This window comes from Gopherus evgoodei, chromosome 15 (assembly GCF_007399415.2).
Source record: "Gopherus evgoodei ecotype Sinaloan lineage chromosome 15, rGopEvg1_v1.p, whole genome shotgun sequence".
Classification (NCBI taxonomy): Eukaryota; Metazoa; Chordata; order Testudines; family Testudinidae; genus Gopherus; species Gopherus evgoodei.
In genome coordinates, this window is record NC_044336.1 from 14,823,829 (window position 1) to 14,845,025 (window position 21,197).

Here is a 21,197-nt window from a genome sequence, read left to right on the forward strand (position 1 = left end):
TCGACAGAAAATGCAGGGGGCTGGGGAGAGCTCAGGAGGGCTTGCTGAATGGCCCCTTGCTGCTGGTCCATGGCCCACTTCCTCTCCAGTAGTGGGGGATGGGAGGGAACACTTTCCCTGCTCTGCTCCCAGCCTGCTCAGGGATGGTATCAGCTGCAAAAGACAAATTGTGTTTTGAGATCAGACAAACTAGTCTGCTGTGCTCACTCCAGGCTGCTGCCAGGGCGAGGGGTCAGAGCTGGGTGAAGGCTCCAGCTCTCTGACATGCTTTGGAGGAGCTGGAAGCAGAGAGGGCTTTGAAGGGGGGATAAGACATCATGCTGCAGCACATGGCTGGCAAGCAGGACATCTGGGTCTGTGCTCTGCCGCTGGCTCACTGGGTGACCTTGTTAACATCCCTGCCTTCCTCAGTGCTGAGCATCCTGCCCCAGCAGAGGGTTAATGAGTTGTGGAGCAAGGTGCTCTGAACTAGTCACAGTACAGGGCAAAATGTTCAGCCCCTCACAGTCTCTGCAATGGGGTCTCATCCTCTGGCCCATTCCAGTAACTACCCCCCACCCCCTCTCTACTCAGGAACCCTTGGGCGCCACAACCTGGCCAACTGTAACGCCGGCAACAGGATCTTCTCTCACCAATACCTCCGCCCTGAACAGCTCCTGGAGGGAAAGGTACCTGGGCCCCTGAGAAGGGCTTCAATGCTACAGATTGGGGTGACTGTTTTAGGGCAGGGGTACAGGCCTGGCCAATCCATGGGTTCACATTTTAAGCAGCTGCTACCTTTGACTTATTGGCATGGGGGAAGCTATGGTGAAATGGCCACCTCTCACTTGAGCCCCACCCTTCCTCCCCAGGCACAGGTAGCAGCAGGGGCTGAACAACACGGGGAAGCATGGGGGCAGAGAAGTAGGTCTGGTACAATCCAGCTCTTTCAGGAGGCTCTTGCCCTATTCCTTTTATTCCAGCCAGTTTGACAGTACAGGGGTGGGAGTCAATGACCAATGTCCCTGTCCCAAGGGGCCATGCTGCATTGCACAGAGCAGGCTGGACCGTTTCTGCCCCTCTCCGGCCCATGCAGCCACCGTCATGGGCTGTTCTGGGTCGGCTTCTCTCTCCAGGATGCAGAAGCCATTTACAACTGGTTGAGTGAATTCCAGCTGGAGTTCTACACGGCCAACTTCCTCAATGCCGGCTATGACGTCCCCACCATCAGCCGCATGACCCCAGAGGTAAGGTTTGGCGGGTTCAGGGACTACTGGTGAGAGCCTGGCCACAAAGAATAAGGCAGTGCCAGCGTCCAAAGGCAGGGCCCAGTCCCTGCTGCTCACCTTTTCCAGTGACTGGCACCACACCGTAGACTCGGGCTGGTGGAGGGTCCCAGCCACTCCCTATTTCTAGAGCATCCATTGCTCTGGTACAAGCACTAACCAGTGAACATCTCCAAGGCCTTCCCTGCCCACTGCAGTGGGAGCTGCTGACTCCTAGCACTACATCAGCTAACTTTTCAGCATCTCCATTAATGAAGGGCAATTGCTGTGTTTGTTTTAGGACCTAACAGCCATTGGGGTGACTAAGCCGGGGCACAGAAAGAAAATCTCCACAGAGATTGGACAGCTCAGCATTGCAGAGTGGCTGCCCAATTACATTCCTGTGAGTATTGTGGGCGTGTCTTGTCCTTTGCACCAGCACTATGGGTGCCCTGAGTGTTTTCAGCCAGATGCTGGGCTCAGTGCCCTGTGAGACTGTGCTCTTTTCCTTGGGGTTGGGGCTGGCACAGGTTCCCACTGTGTGTTAATGAGGCAGCAGGCCCAAGTGCAAGTTTTAATGAGAGTCCACAGTGGGTCATACAGTGAGCCACAGAGGGACGAGAGAAGAAACGGCAGAGCCATCCACTGCTGGGGTGCTAATGAAATTGTCCCTGTTGCTGTTCTCTGTAGGCCGACCTGATGGAGTGGCTGAGTGCCATTGGGCTGCCCCAGTACCATAAGAAACTAGTGAGCAATGGCTATGACTCCATCAGCATCGTAACAGACCTGACGTGGGAGGACCTGCAGGAGATTGGCATCAACAAGCTGGGTGAGTTGCTGGGAGATGCTCAGTAGCCATGAGGGTGGAAAGCAGCTAAATGTGTCAGTCAGGCGTAGAATGGTGGAACCTCTGCCCTCTATGATGCTGGCTAAAATCCAGCCCATACCATGGTAACTGCAAGGTCTGAAGTCATCCTGTGTGCAAAGGTCTCAATGTAATAGCTAGTGCTCAAGGGTCCACAGCATTAAAACCACAATTGTCCTTCCAGTGGGCCACGGAAACTGAACTCCTCTTTCACTCCTGTGCCATCTGCAGGCCACCAGAAGAAGATCATGCTGGCTGTCAAGAAGCTGACAGACATCCGCAAGAACCTGAACCAAGCCGAAACCAGTCCGGCAAGACGCAAAATCCCTGGGGCCCTGGACATAGTCACTATTGAGTCTGTTGAGAATGGAGAGTCCCAATCTCCACATACGCCCAAGATGATAACCTTCCAGGACAGCGAGCTGAGCTATGAGCTCCAAACAGCTATGTCCAACAGCTGCCAGGAAACGCTGCCCATGAAGAACACTCAGGGGATGTCACGGAGTCAGGAGAGCATTGGCGTGCGCTCCAGGGGGTCAGGGCACTCTCAGGACAACATGTTGTCCAGAACCATCCTCTCCAGCCATTCCCAGGAGAGCCTGGGCAGCGGCAGCAGCGGCAGCAGCAGCGGGCACTCTTCCACACAGCCCCGGCAGAAGGAGAACGCTAGCATTCTGCCAGGGAGACCTAACCAAGATAATTACGGGAAGGTTATTACCCAGCTGACCACCCAAGAGGGACTGAATGGCTACTCCAATGGGTGTGGGGGAAGCCCTCTGAAAGAGAGGAACCTCCCTGAAGGGACCGATCAGTACCAGCGCCCCGTGGCTCAGAAAGGCAGTGTTCCACTGTTACAGCTATCTAACTCTCTACCAGCAGCAACCCCCTGCACCCCACCCCAGGCGCCCAATAAGGGCACAGCACCCTATGTCTTCATGTATCCTCATATCTCCTTGAAATCCCCCAGTGTTCCTGAGCAGCCCAAGAACCCAGCACACCTGTATCCCCAGTTCTCCTCTTCCCAGAGAAGCAATCTCCAGTCATCAGCTCAGAAAGCTTTCTCCTATCTCCATTCCCACTGCAGTGGCACGGAATCACCATACGTGTCTCCAAAGCCTGGTGCCACCCTGGACTCCTGGCAGGCTGGAGAACAGCAAAATGGAGACACCTTCAAGTACAAGAAGCGCTCTCACAGCCTGAACCGCTACGCTCTGTCGGATGGCGAACATGAGAAGGAGGAGGTACCCACTAGCACCCTGGGCTCCTACGCAACCCTCACCCGGCGCCCGGGACGGAGCCAAGTGCCACGCACCTATCTGCAGTCAGACACCAAAGTCGTTCGCAGCCAGTCCTTTGCCATCCGGGCAAAGAGGAAAGGGCCTCCACCCCCTCCGCCCAAGCGCCTGAGCTCTGTCTCCAGTGCCCAGGCTGTGGAGGCAGAGGGGGAGCAGGGTCTGGAATCAGAGAGAAGGCCGACTGTTGCCCAAGAGTTGGTGGATGTGGCTCCCTCACCATGGCTGGGCACCAGCGATGCAGGCAGCAGCCAAACAGTGAAGAGCAAGGCTGCAATGCTCGAGGTGTCCACCGTAGGTGGGAGTCCACCAAAGCCCCCAACTCCAGATCACGAGCTAGTTTCTAGAGCAGGCTCAGATGGTCAGCCCTGTGGAGCCACGGTCTCTGAAGGCTCCTGCAGCACAAGGCTCTCAGATAATGAGACACATGCCTTTGAGAGCAACAGGCCCCGCCGACGCACGTTTAGCGAACCCAGCGTCGCCACGATGGAGGCCTTGCAATGCAGCCTGGAGGATGTCCAGTCTGACACAGAGGAGGAGCTGAGACCTGGCCCCGAGGACTGTGAGATCTCGTCATCGTCCTCTCAGAATAGCTCCAGTGAGTGCATTCCATTTGCAGAAGAAGGCAACTTAACCATCAAACAGCGGCCAAAGCCTCCTGGGCACCACAAGGCAGAAGCTACCAGCCTGGACTCTGAGTCCAGCCCTCCGACAGCTGCCAGCTTAGGGTCTTCCTGCTCTTCTGCTGGAAAGGAGTTGGGAGGAACCACAGTGAAAGAGTTGGAAGTGCTGGAATTCAACCTCACCGAGTCTGACACAGTAAAGCGGAGGCCCAGGTACAAGGAGAGGGAGCCACTACAGACTCTGCTAAAAGCATTCAGCTTGGCTGGCCAGAGCCAGGCTCTTGCGAGTCCGCCCCCACAATATGCACAGGCCCAAGCTGTAAGCATCATGGGCCCCGCGCCCGAGCCCGGGGGAAATGGAGACGTTTTTGATGACGACAGTGTGGAATTCAGAATTGCTGAGATTGAGAAGAGCATCCTGTCTCTGGAGAAGGGGATCAAGAAGTCTCCACTTCCTCTGAAATCAGCCAGCCCTGGGGAGCTGCATGGGGGTGCTGTGCTCCTGAGGACCTCCACTGTAGGGCCAGGTACATGCGACATGTCATTTGTGTTCAGAGTGAACTAAAGCTCCTCCTCGGGGGGGGGGGGTGTCTGTAGGGAGTCCAGGGTGACGGGGCAGCTGTCAGCTACACCCTTTCCTAGTATGTGTGTGTGTGTGTGTGTATGTAGAGGCACTTGTACGTGCAGGGGTGAGAGATGGGCTTTGGCAGCAGAGGAGCTTACAGCGGCTTTGTCCTAGCTGGCTGGGCTGGGCGTTTCCTCTCCCAGAGCCCATGTACCCTGCATGCGGCCAGGACTGAACTAGGTTTTATCTGTTCTCTTCCAGATGCCTCAGCCAAGCACACGTCTGTTGCATCTACAAAACTGGTATTTTCAGGGCCAAAAACGATTTATCAGCAAGTCCTGCAGCCCTCCCGGAATACCACTGCCCCCTGGGCAACTGCCGAGATGGCACCAGAGGTGGCAGGATCCATGACTGTTGCCTGCCCATCAAAACTGGAGACTGGCAACAAGGCAGCCTTGAGCAGCGGGATGCCCATTTTTATGAAGCCTTTGAGTGCCGCTCCGGATGCAGCCCTGGCTCAGCAGAGACTGGAACAGACCAACTCTTCCCTGACAGCTGCGCTGCAGGCTGCTGAGAAAAAAATAACAGCCGAAGAGTTGGACAGGTGAGGGAACAGCCCTGGGGGGAGAACAGGGCCGAGTTATAAGTTATCTCTCAGCCACATATTCCTCAAGAGTGCCTAGAAACACTTGGGCCAGGTTCTCTCTCAACTTCCTCCACCGCTGGGCCAAGGGCCCATCAAACTCTGTCACAGCACTGTGAAAACATGGTTCCATTGTGCGGTGGGTCCCATGCAGGCTAGCCCCATTCCTGAGCTGTACACAGGGCAAGGCTTGAGCAGTGGTTGGGTCCAACCTACCCCTTGGTTTGGGGGAGGCACTGGGGCCCCCTTGCACTGTTGGCTTCAGGGGGCACCAAGGCCTTCATTCGTCACAGGGCCTTACCCATCCTGCCTTTTCTTTCTTTCCCTCTCAGTCATTACGGGGCTACGCACTCGGCTAATAACATCCTGGAAGACATCAGCAACATGTTCGATGACCTGGCTGACCAGCTAGACGCCATGTTGGACTGAGACTTGCTCGCCTGCCACTCATCCCCAGTTGCTGTGCTAATGCCTGAAGGGGGATGGCCCTGAACTCTGTCCAGGGATTGCTACAGCTGCTCTGATCTTTCTCCCTCCTGCACTTTAGGACTTGGAGTGTGCACTTCCCTCATCTTTCCTGACCCACTCGGGGCAGCCCAGTCACAGCCCCACGGAATTTCCCATACGTCCCTTTGCAGCTGCAGGAGATGAGCACAAGGAAGAGGCAACTACACCTTTCCACCCTCAGCAGCATTTGAGTGAGTGCAGTAACTCTCGCTCCTGGGGGTCCAGCCTCCTCCAAGAAATGAGCTCCGCTTCCTCAGGGGCCTTTTCCTCACTAGCCCTAATGCTGAGTCCTGCCTCTTATTATTTAAACCCTGCCAAAACCATGTTGAGGGAGAGGACCTCCTTAGGCAGGCACAGCAGAGCCAAGCACTTATTTCAGCAGCTGATGGGCCCTGCCAGGGCTGCGCATTAAGACAGGACTTGTTGCAGCTTGGCAGCTCTCTGGGGGAGAAGAACCTTGCCTGCTTTATTTGGTGCTTTTTAAGCATGTCACTGAAAGGCAGCGTGTAATCCAAGTTGATTTAAATCCCCACAGCAATGCCCTTGGAGCCACGCTGGCACAGTCTGTACCCCATAAAGGAGCAAACAGGCTCAGCACTTCACAACAGCTTTGTCAGGAAATTAAGATCTACCTGACCCCCTCCCTAAGCTTCCTGCATAGATTCATTCCTGCTAAAAGGCTGCTAGCCAAAGACTGGGACGAGCATCTTTTGGGCTAGTCAGTGGCAGTCTGGCTGGAGCATGTTGCTGCAGTGGAGGGTGCCCTCTGCTGGCTCTGATTGTAAGAGATCCCTACCCCCACCCTCTGCAATAGTGCATAGCCAGTCAGTTGGGCTGGAACAGTTTGTGTTTTTGTGGCAAACATGTTCTCTTCTTTCCATGTGACCACTCTAGCTCAACTCTAGGAAGGGAAATAGACCTGGAACAAGACTCAAAGCTGAGTTGGAAGCAAAGATTTTTTTTTTAAATGCTAGCAGCATTTGGGGACCTGTGAAGAAGCTTCTTAACCCTACTAAACACTGACCAGCTTCTAGAAGAATGGAGCTAGAAATGACCTCACTGCACTATGTTAGTTTTAGCTGCCTGACAGCTACTGTAAATACAAGTTGGATTCACCCACCTCGACAGGGCTGAAGCAAAGGAACAGCAGCCTCCATTTTTTCATTCCTAGCAGCAGTTAGAGCTGGATTGCTTTAAGAACAAATTTTTCTTGAAGGATCTATCTCGAGTCACCTGAAATGCCAGACTAATGAATGCACCAGAGCAATAAAAGGGAAGATTTGCACATTTTGTACTAAGGGGTCATTTGTTGCAAAAACCACCAAGCAAATCTAACTTTTAAAAATTAAAGCTAAATTATGAAGGTGACTGAAGGAAGCAGCAGCCTTCCTCATCCCCCAGGGAAATTTGCACCTCAAACTATTAGTTTACAGCATCAACTCTCCCTGCACTGGAAAGAGAGCAGCCCCCTGTAAAATCCACCCATCCCAGCCCATGTTTTTCTCAGCAACTTACTCATTTGTGTGGTAACCATTTGTACCATGATCCCTATTGGCAGGAGATGGAATTCATGCCAATCTGGTTTCTATGTGAAAACAAAACTTGTCAGGTGGCAAGGTCAGGCTGTAGATTTGACGCTAACCCATCTTGGCCCTAGCTAGTCAGTATCTTTATACATTACATTGCCTGAAATATGGCCGCATGTGAAACAGCAAGTGCTACAAAAGTGAACTTTTAAAAATAGCTGCAACCAGTGGCACTTTATAAAAAGGTTTAAAAATAAATCTTTTTAAAAGAGGTTTTCGTGTCCCACGAGTTGACTTGGGACTAGTCCAACTTTTTCAGTGTTGATAAACTGTAAATTTTTTTTAAAAAGACAAAGTGTATATATTTGAAATGTGATTATATATTTACTAACCAGATTTCAAAGTGTCATTTTCTAGGGACAGGGATAAGAGAGACACTGGGATAGAGCTGCATTACTCTGAGCCACCACAGGGGCAGCAGAGTGCTGTTCGTACGGTCAATAATGGAATTACATATTTGTTTTTCTCTCAGAGGAATGCTTATTTTTCAAGTTCTAGATCTTTATTTTAAAGATAAAGATATTGTATGCTGTGTAAATTATGTATGGGCATGACTGTGTCTAACGAAACCCCTGTTCTTTGCAGCCAGGGAAAAAATAGTCCATATAATTGCCAGACTGACAGATTTTAAACCATCTGGACTGTTTGTGTTAATCATGCAGTTTGTTTTCCACTAACCTCAATTAAGACTTAATTCTATTAAACAGTGGGGCTTTTTTCCCCTTTGATAATTGACTCAGTTGTCTCTTTCATGCTAATACCATTGTCCACTTGCTCTCCCTGAGGGAGTCTCCAGGGATAAAATCCTGCCATTGACTTCAGGGGGACAAAGATTTGGCCTTACAATTACTTTTGACCACCCTACAGTGGTAAGGGAACTTTGTGTGATGGCACAGAGTAATGGTTAGAGCACTGGGCTGGAAGCCAGAACACCTGGCTTCTGTTCTTCCATCTAATGTTGGCTTATCATGCAATAGTGAAACAAATCACATCTTCTCAGGGCCTTAGCTACATTTTCAAGGCAAGAAAATACTTCCTCCCTAACCCATTTTGAGATCAATGTCCAGCATTGTTACGATGCTGCAGTCTTGCTGAGCAGTGCACAGACGGTGGCACGAGCCCAACCCTGCTTGGTCTCTACTAATCCACTTTTCCCAGTGCCTGCTTGACTCAGCTCCAGCCAGTCCTTCACCTGCTCCCTCTTGACTCCAACATCACTAAAAATCCTCTTCTCTAGCACCTTTCAACCAGCACCAAAGTGCTTCAGCCATTAAGCCTCACAACACAACAGCTGATTACCCAAGTTCATTACTAGAGTAACTGATTACTGCAGCTGTAGTTGGTACAGTACTCTGGGATCCAGTGGAACAAGAAATGCTAGGCAAATAGCTATTCTGCAGAACAGAGGTGCACAGATATGAAGCGATTTGCCCAAAGGCAAACTGAGTCAGCGGCAGAGCCAGGAATGGAAACCCAAAGTGCCAAGCTCCTTTGACCACACTGCCTCCCACTACAAGATGAATCCATTTCTCTGTAGGGACCAACCTACAGAGCCCCTCAGCCAACTGAAAACAAAGCTCCCTCGCCCTGCTGCACAGTATCAGACAATCATTTATTGCCATTCATACATTGGGTGCTTGTGAGGTTTTTTATACAATTTACAAGTTTTAATACAAATCAAAAAAATTTTTACATACATCCAAAAATTTTAATTTTCAATATAAAATATACACCATTTAAAAATATTTTGATGTAGGGAATTCCTTTCCAAAGCTGTGCACTCATGCCCTTCCGAAATCCTGGTTGGCTAAGGAGTGTGAGGCGACAAGGCTTGTACAGAGGCAAAGGCGACTACCAAAAAGGCTCAACTCTTCTAACATTTTGGCTCCGTCTGAGTCTAGCCGCGGATGGAGGGAGTGGCAAGAGGGAAGTATTTTCAGAGTGATCACCCCAGAAAAGGAAATCTACAGGACATGCCCCCTCTAGAAGAGAGACTGGCCAACTCTGAGCTTTGGCAGCTGCTGCCTTTAAAAATCACATTATAAAACTTCAGGGGAAACAGAAACAAGCTAAGATCTCAGGTCCTTGAGAACAGCGCTGTGCAGCTTTAAGTGTGACTCTGGCAGTGAGAGGTTTCATGTTTATGTCTGACTCCTGTTCAAATCAGCCCAGCTTGCAAATAAAGAGAGGTTTTTCCTACCTGCTAACCCTGCAAATTCACCCTGAGATCTGAAAGTCATGCTTGGTTCTTGCTGTCTCAGGCATCACCAATTTTGTAACTGGAATTTACATAAGTGTCTGGCCAAGGCAGAATCCAGCTCACTCTCCTGGAGCTATGTCAGCACTGCAGGCCTAAGAGGAGTAAAAATAACAGAAGGCTTAGTCTAGTCTGTAAAATGAGCATATGTGACTGGCTACAGGCAGCCAGCCAGCTACTGGAGTATGAAGGGGCTGGTTTTACAGTCACATTTCAGGCTGGAACCACACAGTACAACCCTGCTTTACCTAATGGCCATTGCTCAGAGTTCCCAGCCATCTAGAGTTGTTATCCCATGCGCCCCGGGCAGCTCTGAGCTTGAAGCTGCAGACTATAATCTCTCCCCCACCCCATGTCCTCTAATTAGCTCCCTCCAGCTGCCCCCTTTGGGCCTTGTCTACACTGGGCAATCGCGTTCGCTAGTATGTTTTAACTAACACAATGTTAGACATTTTTCCTTCAACCTGGACAAGTACAGTTGTGTTCAAATGTCTGAACCCCAGGATTCACCAGAACAGGCCAATACGTTTTAAAAACATGCTTTGTTCCTGTTGTCACTAGGTGCCAAGTCACGTTTAGCATCACACTTATCAGTTCATGTAGCTAACATGGTACATTTCCCAACACAGCCAAGGTGCCTGCTAGACTGTACTGAAAAGGCAGAGCCTCCTTCACTTACTGAAACAGACCAAGTTCATGCTTGCAGTGACAAACTGCTAAGGGCCAGAGCAGAATGCCACCCAACCCCACCCTCCCATACCCCAGCTATTCCAGTGTATTTACCCTGACAATGGTGCTCACACACACACTCATTCTCCCCGCAGGATCAATGTGGGATATTGGGGTTTGGGGATGTTGCTTAGATTCGATCATCCTTGGTTTTGTTACTGCTCTCATTGAAACACAAGGGGGAGCAACAGGGAACTGGCTTAGGGTTCTTCACCCTCCCAGTCTGTCAGGAAATGATTAACAGCTACTACTCTGCTCCAGGCCCAAGGTGACATCTGTGTTTTGTGAAGTTACTATGGAAGCACAGATGGAGCCGGGATTTGCCTGACTTGGTCTGGTCTCCAAGCCTGGGAAGGAATAAATTCCATCACTGGCTCAGTATCAGCACTGGGAGTGGTCTGTTAAACAGGCCCACGCATTCCAGACTGTAGCCAGAGCTAGCACCAGCTCTGTGCAAAGGTGCAAGGTGGCTCCTGCAACCCCAGGCTTCTCTGCATTGGGGCTTTTTACCACTGCTGTAGCCTGCGTCTGTGCAAATGTGCTGTGCTAGTGCACATAATGACTTGCACTAGTGTGGCGTGGGATAGACAAGCCCTCACATGAAGCTCTCCCCCAGTTCAGAGGGATGCAGTCCACTTGGGAGTTCCCTTGCAATAGATCAGGAGGTGGGGAAACAGAATGGCAGAGCTAACCCCTAAAGAGCCAACTTTTCTACAACCAGAAGCCATGAGGAAAAGCTGCTAGGGTAGTGCTCAAAGGGGGGAATGAAAACATAGCTGTGGGGAGAGAGATATTTCAAAACACTAATACAAAAGGACATGATCAGAGGGAATTACACTTCTGGGAAGGCAGCCATTTCCCACACTGCTTGTCATTCACAATTCCAAGCAGCAGGGAGATCCTCTCGTTGGGCCTGCCTGTAAACACACCTGCTTCCAGGAAAAGCTGGGGGCCCCTGAAATCAGAGCCAGCTGCAGACACTGTGCCTGGGGCAGACAGCTTAGCTTAGCCAGATGCATTCCCCAGCCCCTGGTCTCAGACAGTGCTGCCAAAGCAGGATGGTCACAGCGAGGGTGATCTGCACAAGTCTCAGTGAATGACTAGAAATCCACCATCACACGAGGGAGACAACTGTAAAGCTGCCTTGTTTGGGGCTGGCATTAAGTGAGTCTTCCCCAACGCACGAGAGCTGGCCAGGCCAAGAAGATTATGAAAGCTGGACCACTTTGGCTCAGTCCTCAAAGGGTGCTCCCTGCCCTCCTGAAGGCAGGCAGGGTTTGGGCTCTCATACAGATAGTTGTTAGAAATGCCCCGGGGGGAAGGGAGCCTCCATCATGAGATTCAAATAGAGACTCTGCTTAAAGACCTGCCTCCATCCCCACTTCCAGAGTTTGGGACCCCAGCAGCCCGCATCTCAACCATTCTGCTCTCCAGTCCTGCTGCAAGTACGCCCACCGTCCACTAGAGGGCAGGCCTGACTGCAGCCAGAGAAACTAGAAGGCTTCCATGAGGCAGTGTGGGAGCCTGAGCAGAGCCAAGTAGTGCTCACAGAAGGGCAGGAGACTCGAGGCTCTGACCCAGGAGAGCATCGGGAAGGGCCGCCAAGATTGGGGAGGGCACATATACCCAACAAAATCCTTTAACAAAAAAGGGCAAAACGGCAGCAGCCCTGGATTTCCCCCATCAACCCCTCCCTCTCCCAACAGACTCAGCAGCCATGCCAGGGCCCTGATCTGCACAGACACAGCTGATCCTGGAGGAAGAGTCCGCAAGAGGAAATTGCTTCATTTCAATGTCATCAAGGTACTAAAAATAAACAAACAACAGGAACAGCAGCCTGCAGGGCAGCCAGAGCTCCCATTCCCCTGGAGCACTGCAATGGGGTAAGGGGCCTTAAACCAGCTCCTGGACACAGCTACAGCAGTGGCCTCTCTCTAAGGTTCTCTTGCTGCTCGGCTAGGAGCCTGGCAGGTCCACGTGTGTAAGCGAAGCCTCCAGCACTGTCCTTCTTGCCGCATAGGTCAAGGCTGTGCGGGGACAGGGGCATACGTCCCTCGCCCCAGGTGCCATTGCCACAGGACTCCTGCTGCCGGGGTTCAAAACGGAGAATTCATCCCCAGTTTAGTTTCAAACTGCAGCTTCTGTCTCTTTTGGTAACGGACCCGCACCCTGGAGAGGGCAGAAAGGAAGACCAGCAAGTTAGGGCAGAGAGGCAAGTCCTGCAGCTCACAGAGGAACCCACCCTTGAGAACAGGGACACCCAAACGTCCAGAGCCCAAGCCACGCGTGGGCCCTCTGTAGCCAGCTGGCCCTGCACACTGCAGCAATGCACCCGGTCTCTGCAGCATGCTGCTTACGTAATGGCGTGGCAATATATTCCACATTATTCTCCATCCTGTTTCTTACACATCATCTCAGCCCAAGAACTGGCCAGGACCTGGGGTGGAACAGGTTGGGAGGCTCCCCTCCCACTGCCCTTCCTTACCGGATTTCGTGGAGTTTGACGATCTCGTTAACAATTACCACGAGGATGAGAGAGTGGAAACCCAAGAGCCATGAGACCAGGGAGATGTGAACATCGCTAAAGGTTAATGGAGAGTCTAAGTTTGTCCACAGCTTCAGATCCAGAGCCGTCTGCATCACCTGACCCAGCAACCTAATTCAATGGAGACAGCAAGGCTTAGACATGCCCACACGCCTCCTGAGGCTAGTGATGTAGGGCTCAGCCCAAGTATGCCTGTTCCTGCAACATTATACAAGGCACGTGCCCTTCCGCTGACAGGATCAAACTAGGACCTGCTCCAGTGTCCTGGATCCCACTCTGCTGAACGGTGTTTTCCAACGTGCTTAGGGATTTTATAGGAGTCTTTGTACAGACAGCACTGGGGTAAGTGTCCGGAGCTGTCAGGGGCCTGCTGAACCAAAGACCGGCCCTGCCCCTCCCTGCAGTCTGTAATGGCAGCCCCTGCCCCTCCCTGTGCTGTTCAGCAGCTGATGATACTCACACAACACCCACAGTTAGGGTCCACCATGTGTTAGTGAAGGGGCTTTTCTTCCACAGCGGTTTGGTGCGATGGACGTGGGTGATGGATATAAACACTGTGGAGAGAGATGGACGTGATTTTAGTTGCCACTACAGATGAATGGGGAGAAGGACTTTATCCCCAAGAGCCTCTAGCCTGAACTGAAGCGATACTGGTCTGATGGCCCCGCATCCTGCCTTCTCTGAAAGGATCATGAGGCGCTTCCCAAACAGCCTCACCTCAGCGTGAAGCAGGCAAGAGTTACCCACGTTTTGCTGGGGGAGACACTGAGGCACAGACCTGCCCAAGGTCACTCAGTGCAGGAATGTCAGAACCAGGCTTAGAGGCTAGTTCTCCCAACTATCTGAGCTCTAACCACAGGATGACACTGCACTGCTAACACGCAGGAACCAGAATGGGCCCCGAAAGCACAGGGATCAGCACTGAAAAGTTAAGCAAAAGAAGTGGGAGAGGCATAGGTCAGTTAGGACTCCTCAGTTTAACCCCAGGCCTTCCTCAGAGGCAAGCCACAGCCCGACAGAGACACATTTGGCCAGACACAGAACTTTGTGGAGTGCATGTAATGCTTCGGGGCTCAGAATTCTCCAGATTCAACAATTACGGCGCTAGCATCTCCTGCCCAGCAGAGGTTACCCACTTGCGACACTCCCTATTTGCATTTTTGCATTATCCTGACTGTAAGGGTTAACAGTACCGATAACGTCACACACTTTCAGCAGAGCTCCCCAAGGAATAGCTCCACAATTGAGACTGCCTCTCTCTTAACACAGGTGTGTGGCCCAGAGATACTACAGGTCCCCAGTATGCAATGCTCTTGCCTGCATCAAGCAGCCAGAATGGTTGGATCAAGATGCAGCACTGCATGCTGCAGTCTATTGTGTCCAGGGGTCCTTAAAGAGGAAAATAGAGGCTATTCTGTGCTATTTTATTCAGATTCGATGCAGTTCTTGGGCACCTGGCAGGCTGCTAACTTAGCACTCAGTTGGGCTGCCCTTGTTCTAACAGGGAGCACAACCGTCTCGTGTCAGGAGCTTGGGAGGAAGCTGAAAGTGAACCACAGAAGTGTACACTGGAAGGGACCTCAACAGGTCATCTAATCCAGTCACCTACACTCAAGATAGGACTACATAACTAGACCATCCCTGACACGGGTTTGTCTAACCTGTTCTTAAAAACCTCCAATGATGGAGATTCCACAACAGGAAGTTTTTCCTAAATGTCCAGCCTAAACCTCCCTGGCTGCAATTTAAGCCCATTGCTTCTTGTCCTATCCTCAGAGGTTAACGAGAACAGTTTTTCTCCCTCCTCCTTGTAACAACTCTTTATGTACTTGAAAACTGTTATCATGTCCCCTCTCAATCTTCTCTTCTCCAGACTAAACAAACCCAGTTTTTTCAATCTTTCTTCATAGATCATGTTTTCTAGACCTTTAATCATTTTTGTTGCTCTTCTCTGGCCTTTCTCCAGTTCGTCCACATCTTTCTTGAAATGTGGCGCCCAGAACTGGACACAAAACTCCAGCTGAGGCCTTATCAGTCCTGAGTAGCGTGGAAGAATTACTTGTCGCGTCTTGCTTACAACACAGCTGCTAATACAAGCCAAAGAAGCATATAGTCCCCATAGTAAGTACAGAGACCCAAATCCACTGGAAATAGAGACTTACCAGTGTGCAAAACAATCAGACCAGCTGTGAGCTTCTGCGCTAAGAGGAGAGCATTGGAAAACTTTCCAAACCAGTCAGGGGCACCTTCAGCATTGCTGGGAAATTAAATTGATCACCGAGAGTCACTGCTTCAGACAAAACTTAAAGACACAGGTGTGCTTAATGATTCAAGCTGCCTCAGCTCCCCAAGCACAGTACAAGGATGGGCTCCTCCTCCTGGAGCCCTGGGGGAAAGAGGTAAGAGACCGCCCCTTCCCAATGCAGGACACAGGGAGCACAAGGGCTGGAGTGGGAGTTCTAAGAATCAGAGGCAGGAAGCCCAGGATCACACTGCACCAGCAGGATTTAGATAGCTTCAGAGTACATCAGGCCACACAGCAGGTAAAACATGCCGGCAGCAGTCTGCCCCAGAGAACTTACAGTCTAGGCTTCAGTGATAGTGAGACAGAACCTGGTAGGGTCTGGGGGCTATTTGGAGGAAGTGGGTTTGAGGTACACTACCTGAGAGGCTGCTCCAGCAACATGGGTCCATAAGTAAGAGAGGGGAAGCAGCCCAGAGAAAAACAAAGATGGAGCATAGGGAATGCAAGGAGTTGGAGAAGGATGGCAGGATGAGGTGTGTGCTGTGGCAGGGTCTGTTCCTCACCTGTACATCATGATGGAGAAGCAGGCGCTGAGGTTGAGGTTGGTGGTGTTCATCCCTTTGCAGGACTCGTGCAGCGTGAACCCAAAGCAGACAAGGCAGGAGCAGATGGTCAGGCTGAATTTCAGCAGGAAGCAGAGCAGGAAGTAATGCTGAGTCTGCAAACAGGGCGCAGCAAAAGCCAGTCAGTCATTCAGGAAACTGGCCTGGAATCAGAGGCATTTACTCCATTTCAGCCTTTCCTCCCAGCTTTCTACAGTCTCCCCTGCTCCTGGGACACTACAATAGACTCAAGAGCTTGATCTGCAGCAAGGATCTCCGTGCCCCAGCCTCGATGACAGCAGCAAGTGGCTGCATCACCAGGACCCAGCCAAGACATTGGCAGCCCCAAAAGGGACACTGGCTGCCCGGGCTGCCCTTCATCCTGTCACCATCAAAGGATGGCGATGATGTGAGCCAAGTCTTTGGGACAGAATGTGCAAACAGGGCAGCTGGAAAGCACATGAGCCCCCATGACGGCTCCGTCCTAGATAACCTTGGATGGGAAGTGCAGGCTGTTCCCATCCAACACGCATCCTACCTTTTTAGGAATGGCGGTTAAATTTTTCCCAGTTGCCATGGACATGACGGAGCTGTGGGGGGGCTTGCCTAGAAGAGAGACACTGGGGAAACAGACAGAGGTTAGTCCCGATGGCGTCTCCAACCACACATCGCGTCATCCAAAACAACAGCCCTAGCATCTGAACTAAAGGATAAGAAAATCTCACTGCTTCTAGCATTATCATGGAAAACCTTGGCTAGGGCCCCAGTCATGCAAAGGGCATTTCCACAGCATCATTTGGTTTGCTAAACCAACATTCCACACAAAGATGGACTACAAGCCGTCAGGAACAGTATCCCCAATAATGTCACGGTAAACTTAGTGGCTGAATTTTGTGACTTTGTCCTCACCCACAACTATTTCATATTTGGGGACAATATATACCTTCAGGTCAGTAGCACTGCTATGGGTACCCGCAAGGCCCCACAGTATGCCAAATATTTTTATGGCTGACTTAGAACAACGCTTCTCAGCTCTCGACCTCTAATGCCCCTACTCTACTTGCGCCACATTGATAACATCTTCATCATCTGGACCCATGGAAAAGAAGCCCTTGAGGAATTCCACTATGATTTCAACAATTTCCATCCCACCATCAACCTTAGCCTGGACCAGTCCACACAAGAGATCCACTTCCTGAACACTACAGTGCTAATAAGTGATGGTCACATAACCACCACCCTATACTGGAAACCTACTGACAGCTATACTTACCTACATGCCTCCAGCTTCCATCCAGACCACATCACACGATCCACTGTCTACAGCCAAGCTCTAAGATTCAACCACATTTGGTCCAATCCCTCAGACACAGACAAACACCTACAAGATCTCTATCAAGCGTTCTTAAAACTACAATATCCACTTGCTGAAGAGAAGAAACAGATTGACAGAGCCAGAAGAATACCCAGAAGTCACCTACTCCAGGATAGGCCCAACAAAGAAAGTAACAGAATGCCACTAGCCGTCACCTTCAGCCCCCAACTAAAACCTCTCCAGCACATCATCAAGGATCTACAACCTATCCTTAAGGACAATCCCTCACTCTCACAGATCTTGGGAGACAGGCCAGTCCTCACTTACAGACAGCCCCCCAACCTGAAGCAAATACTCACCAGCAACCGCACACCAAAACCACTAACCCAAGAACTTATCCTTGCAACAAAGCCCGTTGCCAACTCTGTCCGTATATCTATTCAAGGGACATCATCATAGGACCTAATCATATCAGCCACACCATCAGAGTCTCGTTCACCTGCACATCTACCAATGTGATATATGCCATCATGTGCCAGCAATGCCCCTCTGCCATGTACATTGGCCGAACCAGACAGTCTCTATGCAACAGAATAAATGGACACAAATCAGATGTCAAGAATTATAACATTCAAAAAGCAGTCGGAGAACACTTCAATCTTCCTGGTCACTCAATTACAGACCTAAAAATCACAATTCTCCAACAAAAAAACTTCAAAAACAGACTCCAACAAGAAACGGCAGAACTGATATTAATTTGCAAACTGGACACCATTAAATTAGGCTTGAATAAAGACTGGGAGTGGATGGGTCATTACACAAAGTAAAAACTATTTCCCCATGCTAATTTTCCCCCTATTGTTACTCATACCACTTTGTCAACTGTTTGAAATGGGCCATCCTGATTATCACCACAAAAGGTTTTTTCCTCCTGCTGATAACAGTCCACCTTAATTGATTAGTCTCGTTAGAGTTGGTATGGCCACACCCATTTTTTCATGTTCTCTGGGTATATACATCTTCCTATTTTATTTTCCACTGCATACATCGGATGAAGTGGGTTTTAGTCCACAAAAGCTTATGCCCAAATAAATTTTTAGTCTCAAAGGTGCCACAAGTACTCCTCGTTCTTTTTGCTGATACAGACTAACAAGGCTACCACTCTGAATGGTCATATCAGGGATACTCAAGCTGCAGCCCCTCTGGCTGTGCCTGATCATGAGTGTTCTCCACACAGAGCGCAGCTCCAACCTTCCCAGCCACCAGGGAAGCTGTAAGGACTTTGGAAGAGGCAAAATCTCCCTGCCCTCTACCAGCAAGGAGGGGAACTTGGAGGAATAAAGAACAAACACATGCTCTTGCCTCCTCGCTCACAGGAGCAAGAGAAAGAAGGAGAAACATCCCTCATCCCCTTGCAGTACCCAGGAGCACAAGAGGAGAGAGGGCACATTTAAAGGGTCATTGAAGCCAGAGATGAATAAAGCACTCCTTAGATCATCAATCCCATCCCCTGCCAGAGCAGCATTGTCACTGCAGAGTCACAGCCGCACAGCAGACAGCCATACCACAATTTCCTGACCCCACACTATCATATCAATGTGTGACCTCATGTCCTGGTGACACTGTGACACTAAACCTCCAAGCATAGTGCCAGAACAGCTCTCTGGAACCTTACAGCTCCAACTCTCCCCAAAGGCCGCTCCTTCAGCTCCACGAGATGAGCACCACTGCTCTCTGCATGGAGCCACACTAAGAGGAAAGGCGTGCCCTTACCACACTAACCAACACGCCATCCCCAGCACATGGGAAATCCTGGGATGGACAAAGCCATTTGCAGTTTTCATGTATGATAGCAGGTTGAGGTGAACATCTGGGGAAACTAGTTACAAGGGCTCTGTAACAAAGGGCATGGCTAATGAAGCCAAGCCACAGACAAGCATTAACAATCTCTCAACATTTCTCCTTTCAGCCAAGGAGCTCACAGCCCTTTACAGACATCAGTTAGCCCTCGCAATGTCCCCGAGAGGACTGGCAGATATTAGCCCCATTTTGCAGATGGCAAAGCCACAGTAAAGGGAAATGTATCCAGGGAGATGCCCTCAACTCACTCACCTTAGCAGTGGGTAACAGAAACAGGAGAGCCATAAGATGTCCGTGGTGCTCAGAATGGGTGGCAGCTGCACCAGGCAGGACAGGAACTGAACAAAGAACCCCCACATAGAAAGGCATGATCAGCAACAGGACTGGGAGAGCAACCACACCCTCACCTGCTTCTCCCTGTGCCCCACCCCAGTAGGCGCAGGGACAGGCTGGCTACTAGAGAATCTGGATTGCTTTGGAGATGCGCTGCAAAGCCCTGCCTGCTGCTCTGGACTGCTTGGTGGCAGAGGCTAGAGATGGCCTTCTCCGGGAACAGCAGTGCCTACCCAAATCCCCAGGCTACAACCCATGGCAAGAGGGTGCCAAAGAACATTCCCTGAAGGAGGCTAGTTAAAACCCTGCCTAAGCAGAAGGGCAGTCTAGGCCAGGAGGCAACCAGAGTCTGATCATGGATAGCATAGTAACTGCCCTCCATCAAAGAGTGTTCATTAATAGGATTACGTTCAATCAGCAATGGGTGTAACTGAAAAAAGTGTACTGGATACACAGGATCCCAACCATAAGAGTTGTATAAACCCTGGAGAATGCCAAACCCCACCCCCTTCCAGGGCTGACCCATCCCAATTGGGCTACATCCTCACATACCTCCAGCTTTCCTCCCCTACGCCCCGCAAGGGTGGGGGGCTCACCTGAATGACCACCAGAGTCAGCTGGCACTGCAACAAGAAGAGGAAACACTTGCGGATCCCGTATGTTGCATGCCTCGCCTGCAAGGAAGCACAAGCCCCCACAGGGCAATCACTTGGAGGGTACCTGCTGCTAGGAGCCAAAGGGTAGTTTATACCCACTTTGCATGGAACATCCACACAGCGATGACCTGGACCTCGCAGGAAACATTTTGGGTGGTTGAAGCAGAGTCTCTGGCCCATATGGGGAGAGTGGGAGAGGAGAGGAGTTAAACTTGGTGTGGGGCAAGGGAGAGGGTCTCCAGCCCAGCTGTAGACGATGGTAGGGGTGTAGGTGCAGAATTAAGCCCGGAGCTGAACCTCTCCAAACATCTTTGCCTTTCTAGGTTTAATGCTAACTTTGCAGTAAAGGCTTTTCTGCCCGGAGACCTCCATAGGCACATTTCTTACCCATTTTACTAAAGTCAGGATCCTGGTGCCACAACGCACTCCCTCCTCCCATTGTCCTGCTGCATCTTTGAGTAGCAAAACTTTTACACCTGTCAGAGAACTCACTTCGAGGTCTCACCATAGACACAAGACTATTTACTGAGACATTCTCATGCTGACTGCCTGGCTCTCTTATGTCTGACATGCTTCACTGGAAAGGGAGAAGTCAGATAGAATAATATCTACTCAATGCTGGCCATGCAAAGGGCAGCTGGGTATCAGCAGAGAGTGCAATGGATGTAGTTCACAAAGGGGCCAAAGAAGCTGAATGGGAGGCCTCACCACTGCTAAAATGGCCACATAAAACTCCTGCTTTGCTCTTTGTGACAGACAGGTAGGATTATTAGGACTGGAGATCTGTACAGTCAGCCTGCGGTTTTGGATGGATAGACAGACTGTTGGTGAACCAAAGGGGGAATGCAGCAGACTCACCTGTTCTATAAGTCGGATGATACTGATGCTCTCTTCCTGGTGGAAGGATAAGGAGCAGGGCAAGCTGTTGAGCTGGCCTGAGAGCTGCAGGGGCGTAAGGTCATCTGAGACTTGTGTCATGTTAGTGCTTGTGGCATAGCCAAAAGTCTCCCAGGAGCAGCGGGATGGATAGAGTGGATCCAATGCTATGCTGCACAGACAACAGTGCAATGGTAAGGCAAGGCACCACCGCATGTGGAGAAAACCATATGCATACTAAAGATCAAGTACATAACATGTATATTCACACATTACACATGTTGTAGATACATCACCTATGGCTCCCTGTGAGAGTTTTGAAAGTGCCCAATGGATTTAGGAGCAAATCCCACCAGCTTTCAATTAACACCAAGATTTTCAGAAGTGACTAAGGATTTTGGGTGCCTCATTTCTGGGGGCCCAATCCGAGGGCCCAGGTTTGTAAGAGATGGGT

At 50.6% G+C, this 21,197-nt stretch overlaps 2 protein-coding genes across 16 annotated transcripts in view; one reads left to right on the plus strand and one right to left on the minus strand.

Moving 5' to 3' along the window:
• CASKIN2 (CASK interacting protein 2) overlaps positions 1-6,749 on the plus strand; it is an 87,909-nt gene extending 81,160 nt beyond the window's left edge. For all 6 annotated transcript variants that reach the window (XM_030534673.1, XM_030534672.1, XM_030534674.1 and 3 more), the window contains 7 exons: positions 574-668; positions 1,116-1,226; positions 1,546-1,647; positions 1,935-2,073; positions 2,341-4,551; positions 4,851-5,193; positions 5,565-6,749. In XM_030534673.1, coding sequence (XP_030390533.1) covers positions 574-668; positions 1,116-1,226; positions 1,546-1,647; positions 1,935-2,073; positions 2,341-4,551; positions 4,851-5,193; positions 5,565-5,661 — 3,098 coding nt within the window. In that variant the 3' untranslated portion in view covers positions 5,662-6,749. The remainder of the gene's footprint in view (positions 1-573; positions 669-1,115; positions 1,227-1,545; positions 1,648-1,934; positions 2,074-2,340; positions 4,552-4,850; positions 5,194-5,564) is intronic.
• Positions 6,750-8,913: 2,164 nt separating this feature from the next.
• TMEM94 (transmembrane protein 94) overlaps positions 8,914-21,197 on the minus strand; it is a 97,287-nt gene continuing 85,003 nt past the window's right edge. For 8 of the 10 annotated variants that reach the window (XM_030534300.1, XM_030534299.1, XM_030534303.1 and 5 more), the window contains 9 exons: positions 20,726-20,915; positions 19,808-19,885; positions 19,131-19,216; positions 16,242-16,323; positions 15,665-15,819; positions 15,019-15,113; positions 13,317-13,410; positions 12,797-12,967; positions 8,914-12,480 (listed from right to left, as the gene is read on the minus strand). In XM_030534300.1, coding sequence (XP_030390160.1) covers positions 12,408-12,480; positions 12,797-12,967; positions 13,317-13,410; positions 15,019-15,113; positions 15,665-15,819; positions 16,242-16,323; positions 19,131-19,216; positions 19,808-19,885; positions 20,726-20,915 — 1,024 coding nt within the window. In that variant the 3' untranslated portion in view covers positions 8,914-12,407. Of the gene's footprint in view, positions 12,481-12,796; positions 12,968-13,316; positions 13,411-15,018; positions 15,114-15,664; positions 15,868-16,241; positions 16,324-19,130; positions 19,217-19,807; positions 19,886-20,725; positions 20,916-21,197 lie in introns of those variants that run through there. The other 2 variants (XM_030534304.1, XM_030534307.1) reach the window with 2 other exon arrangements.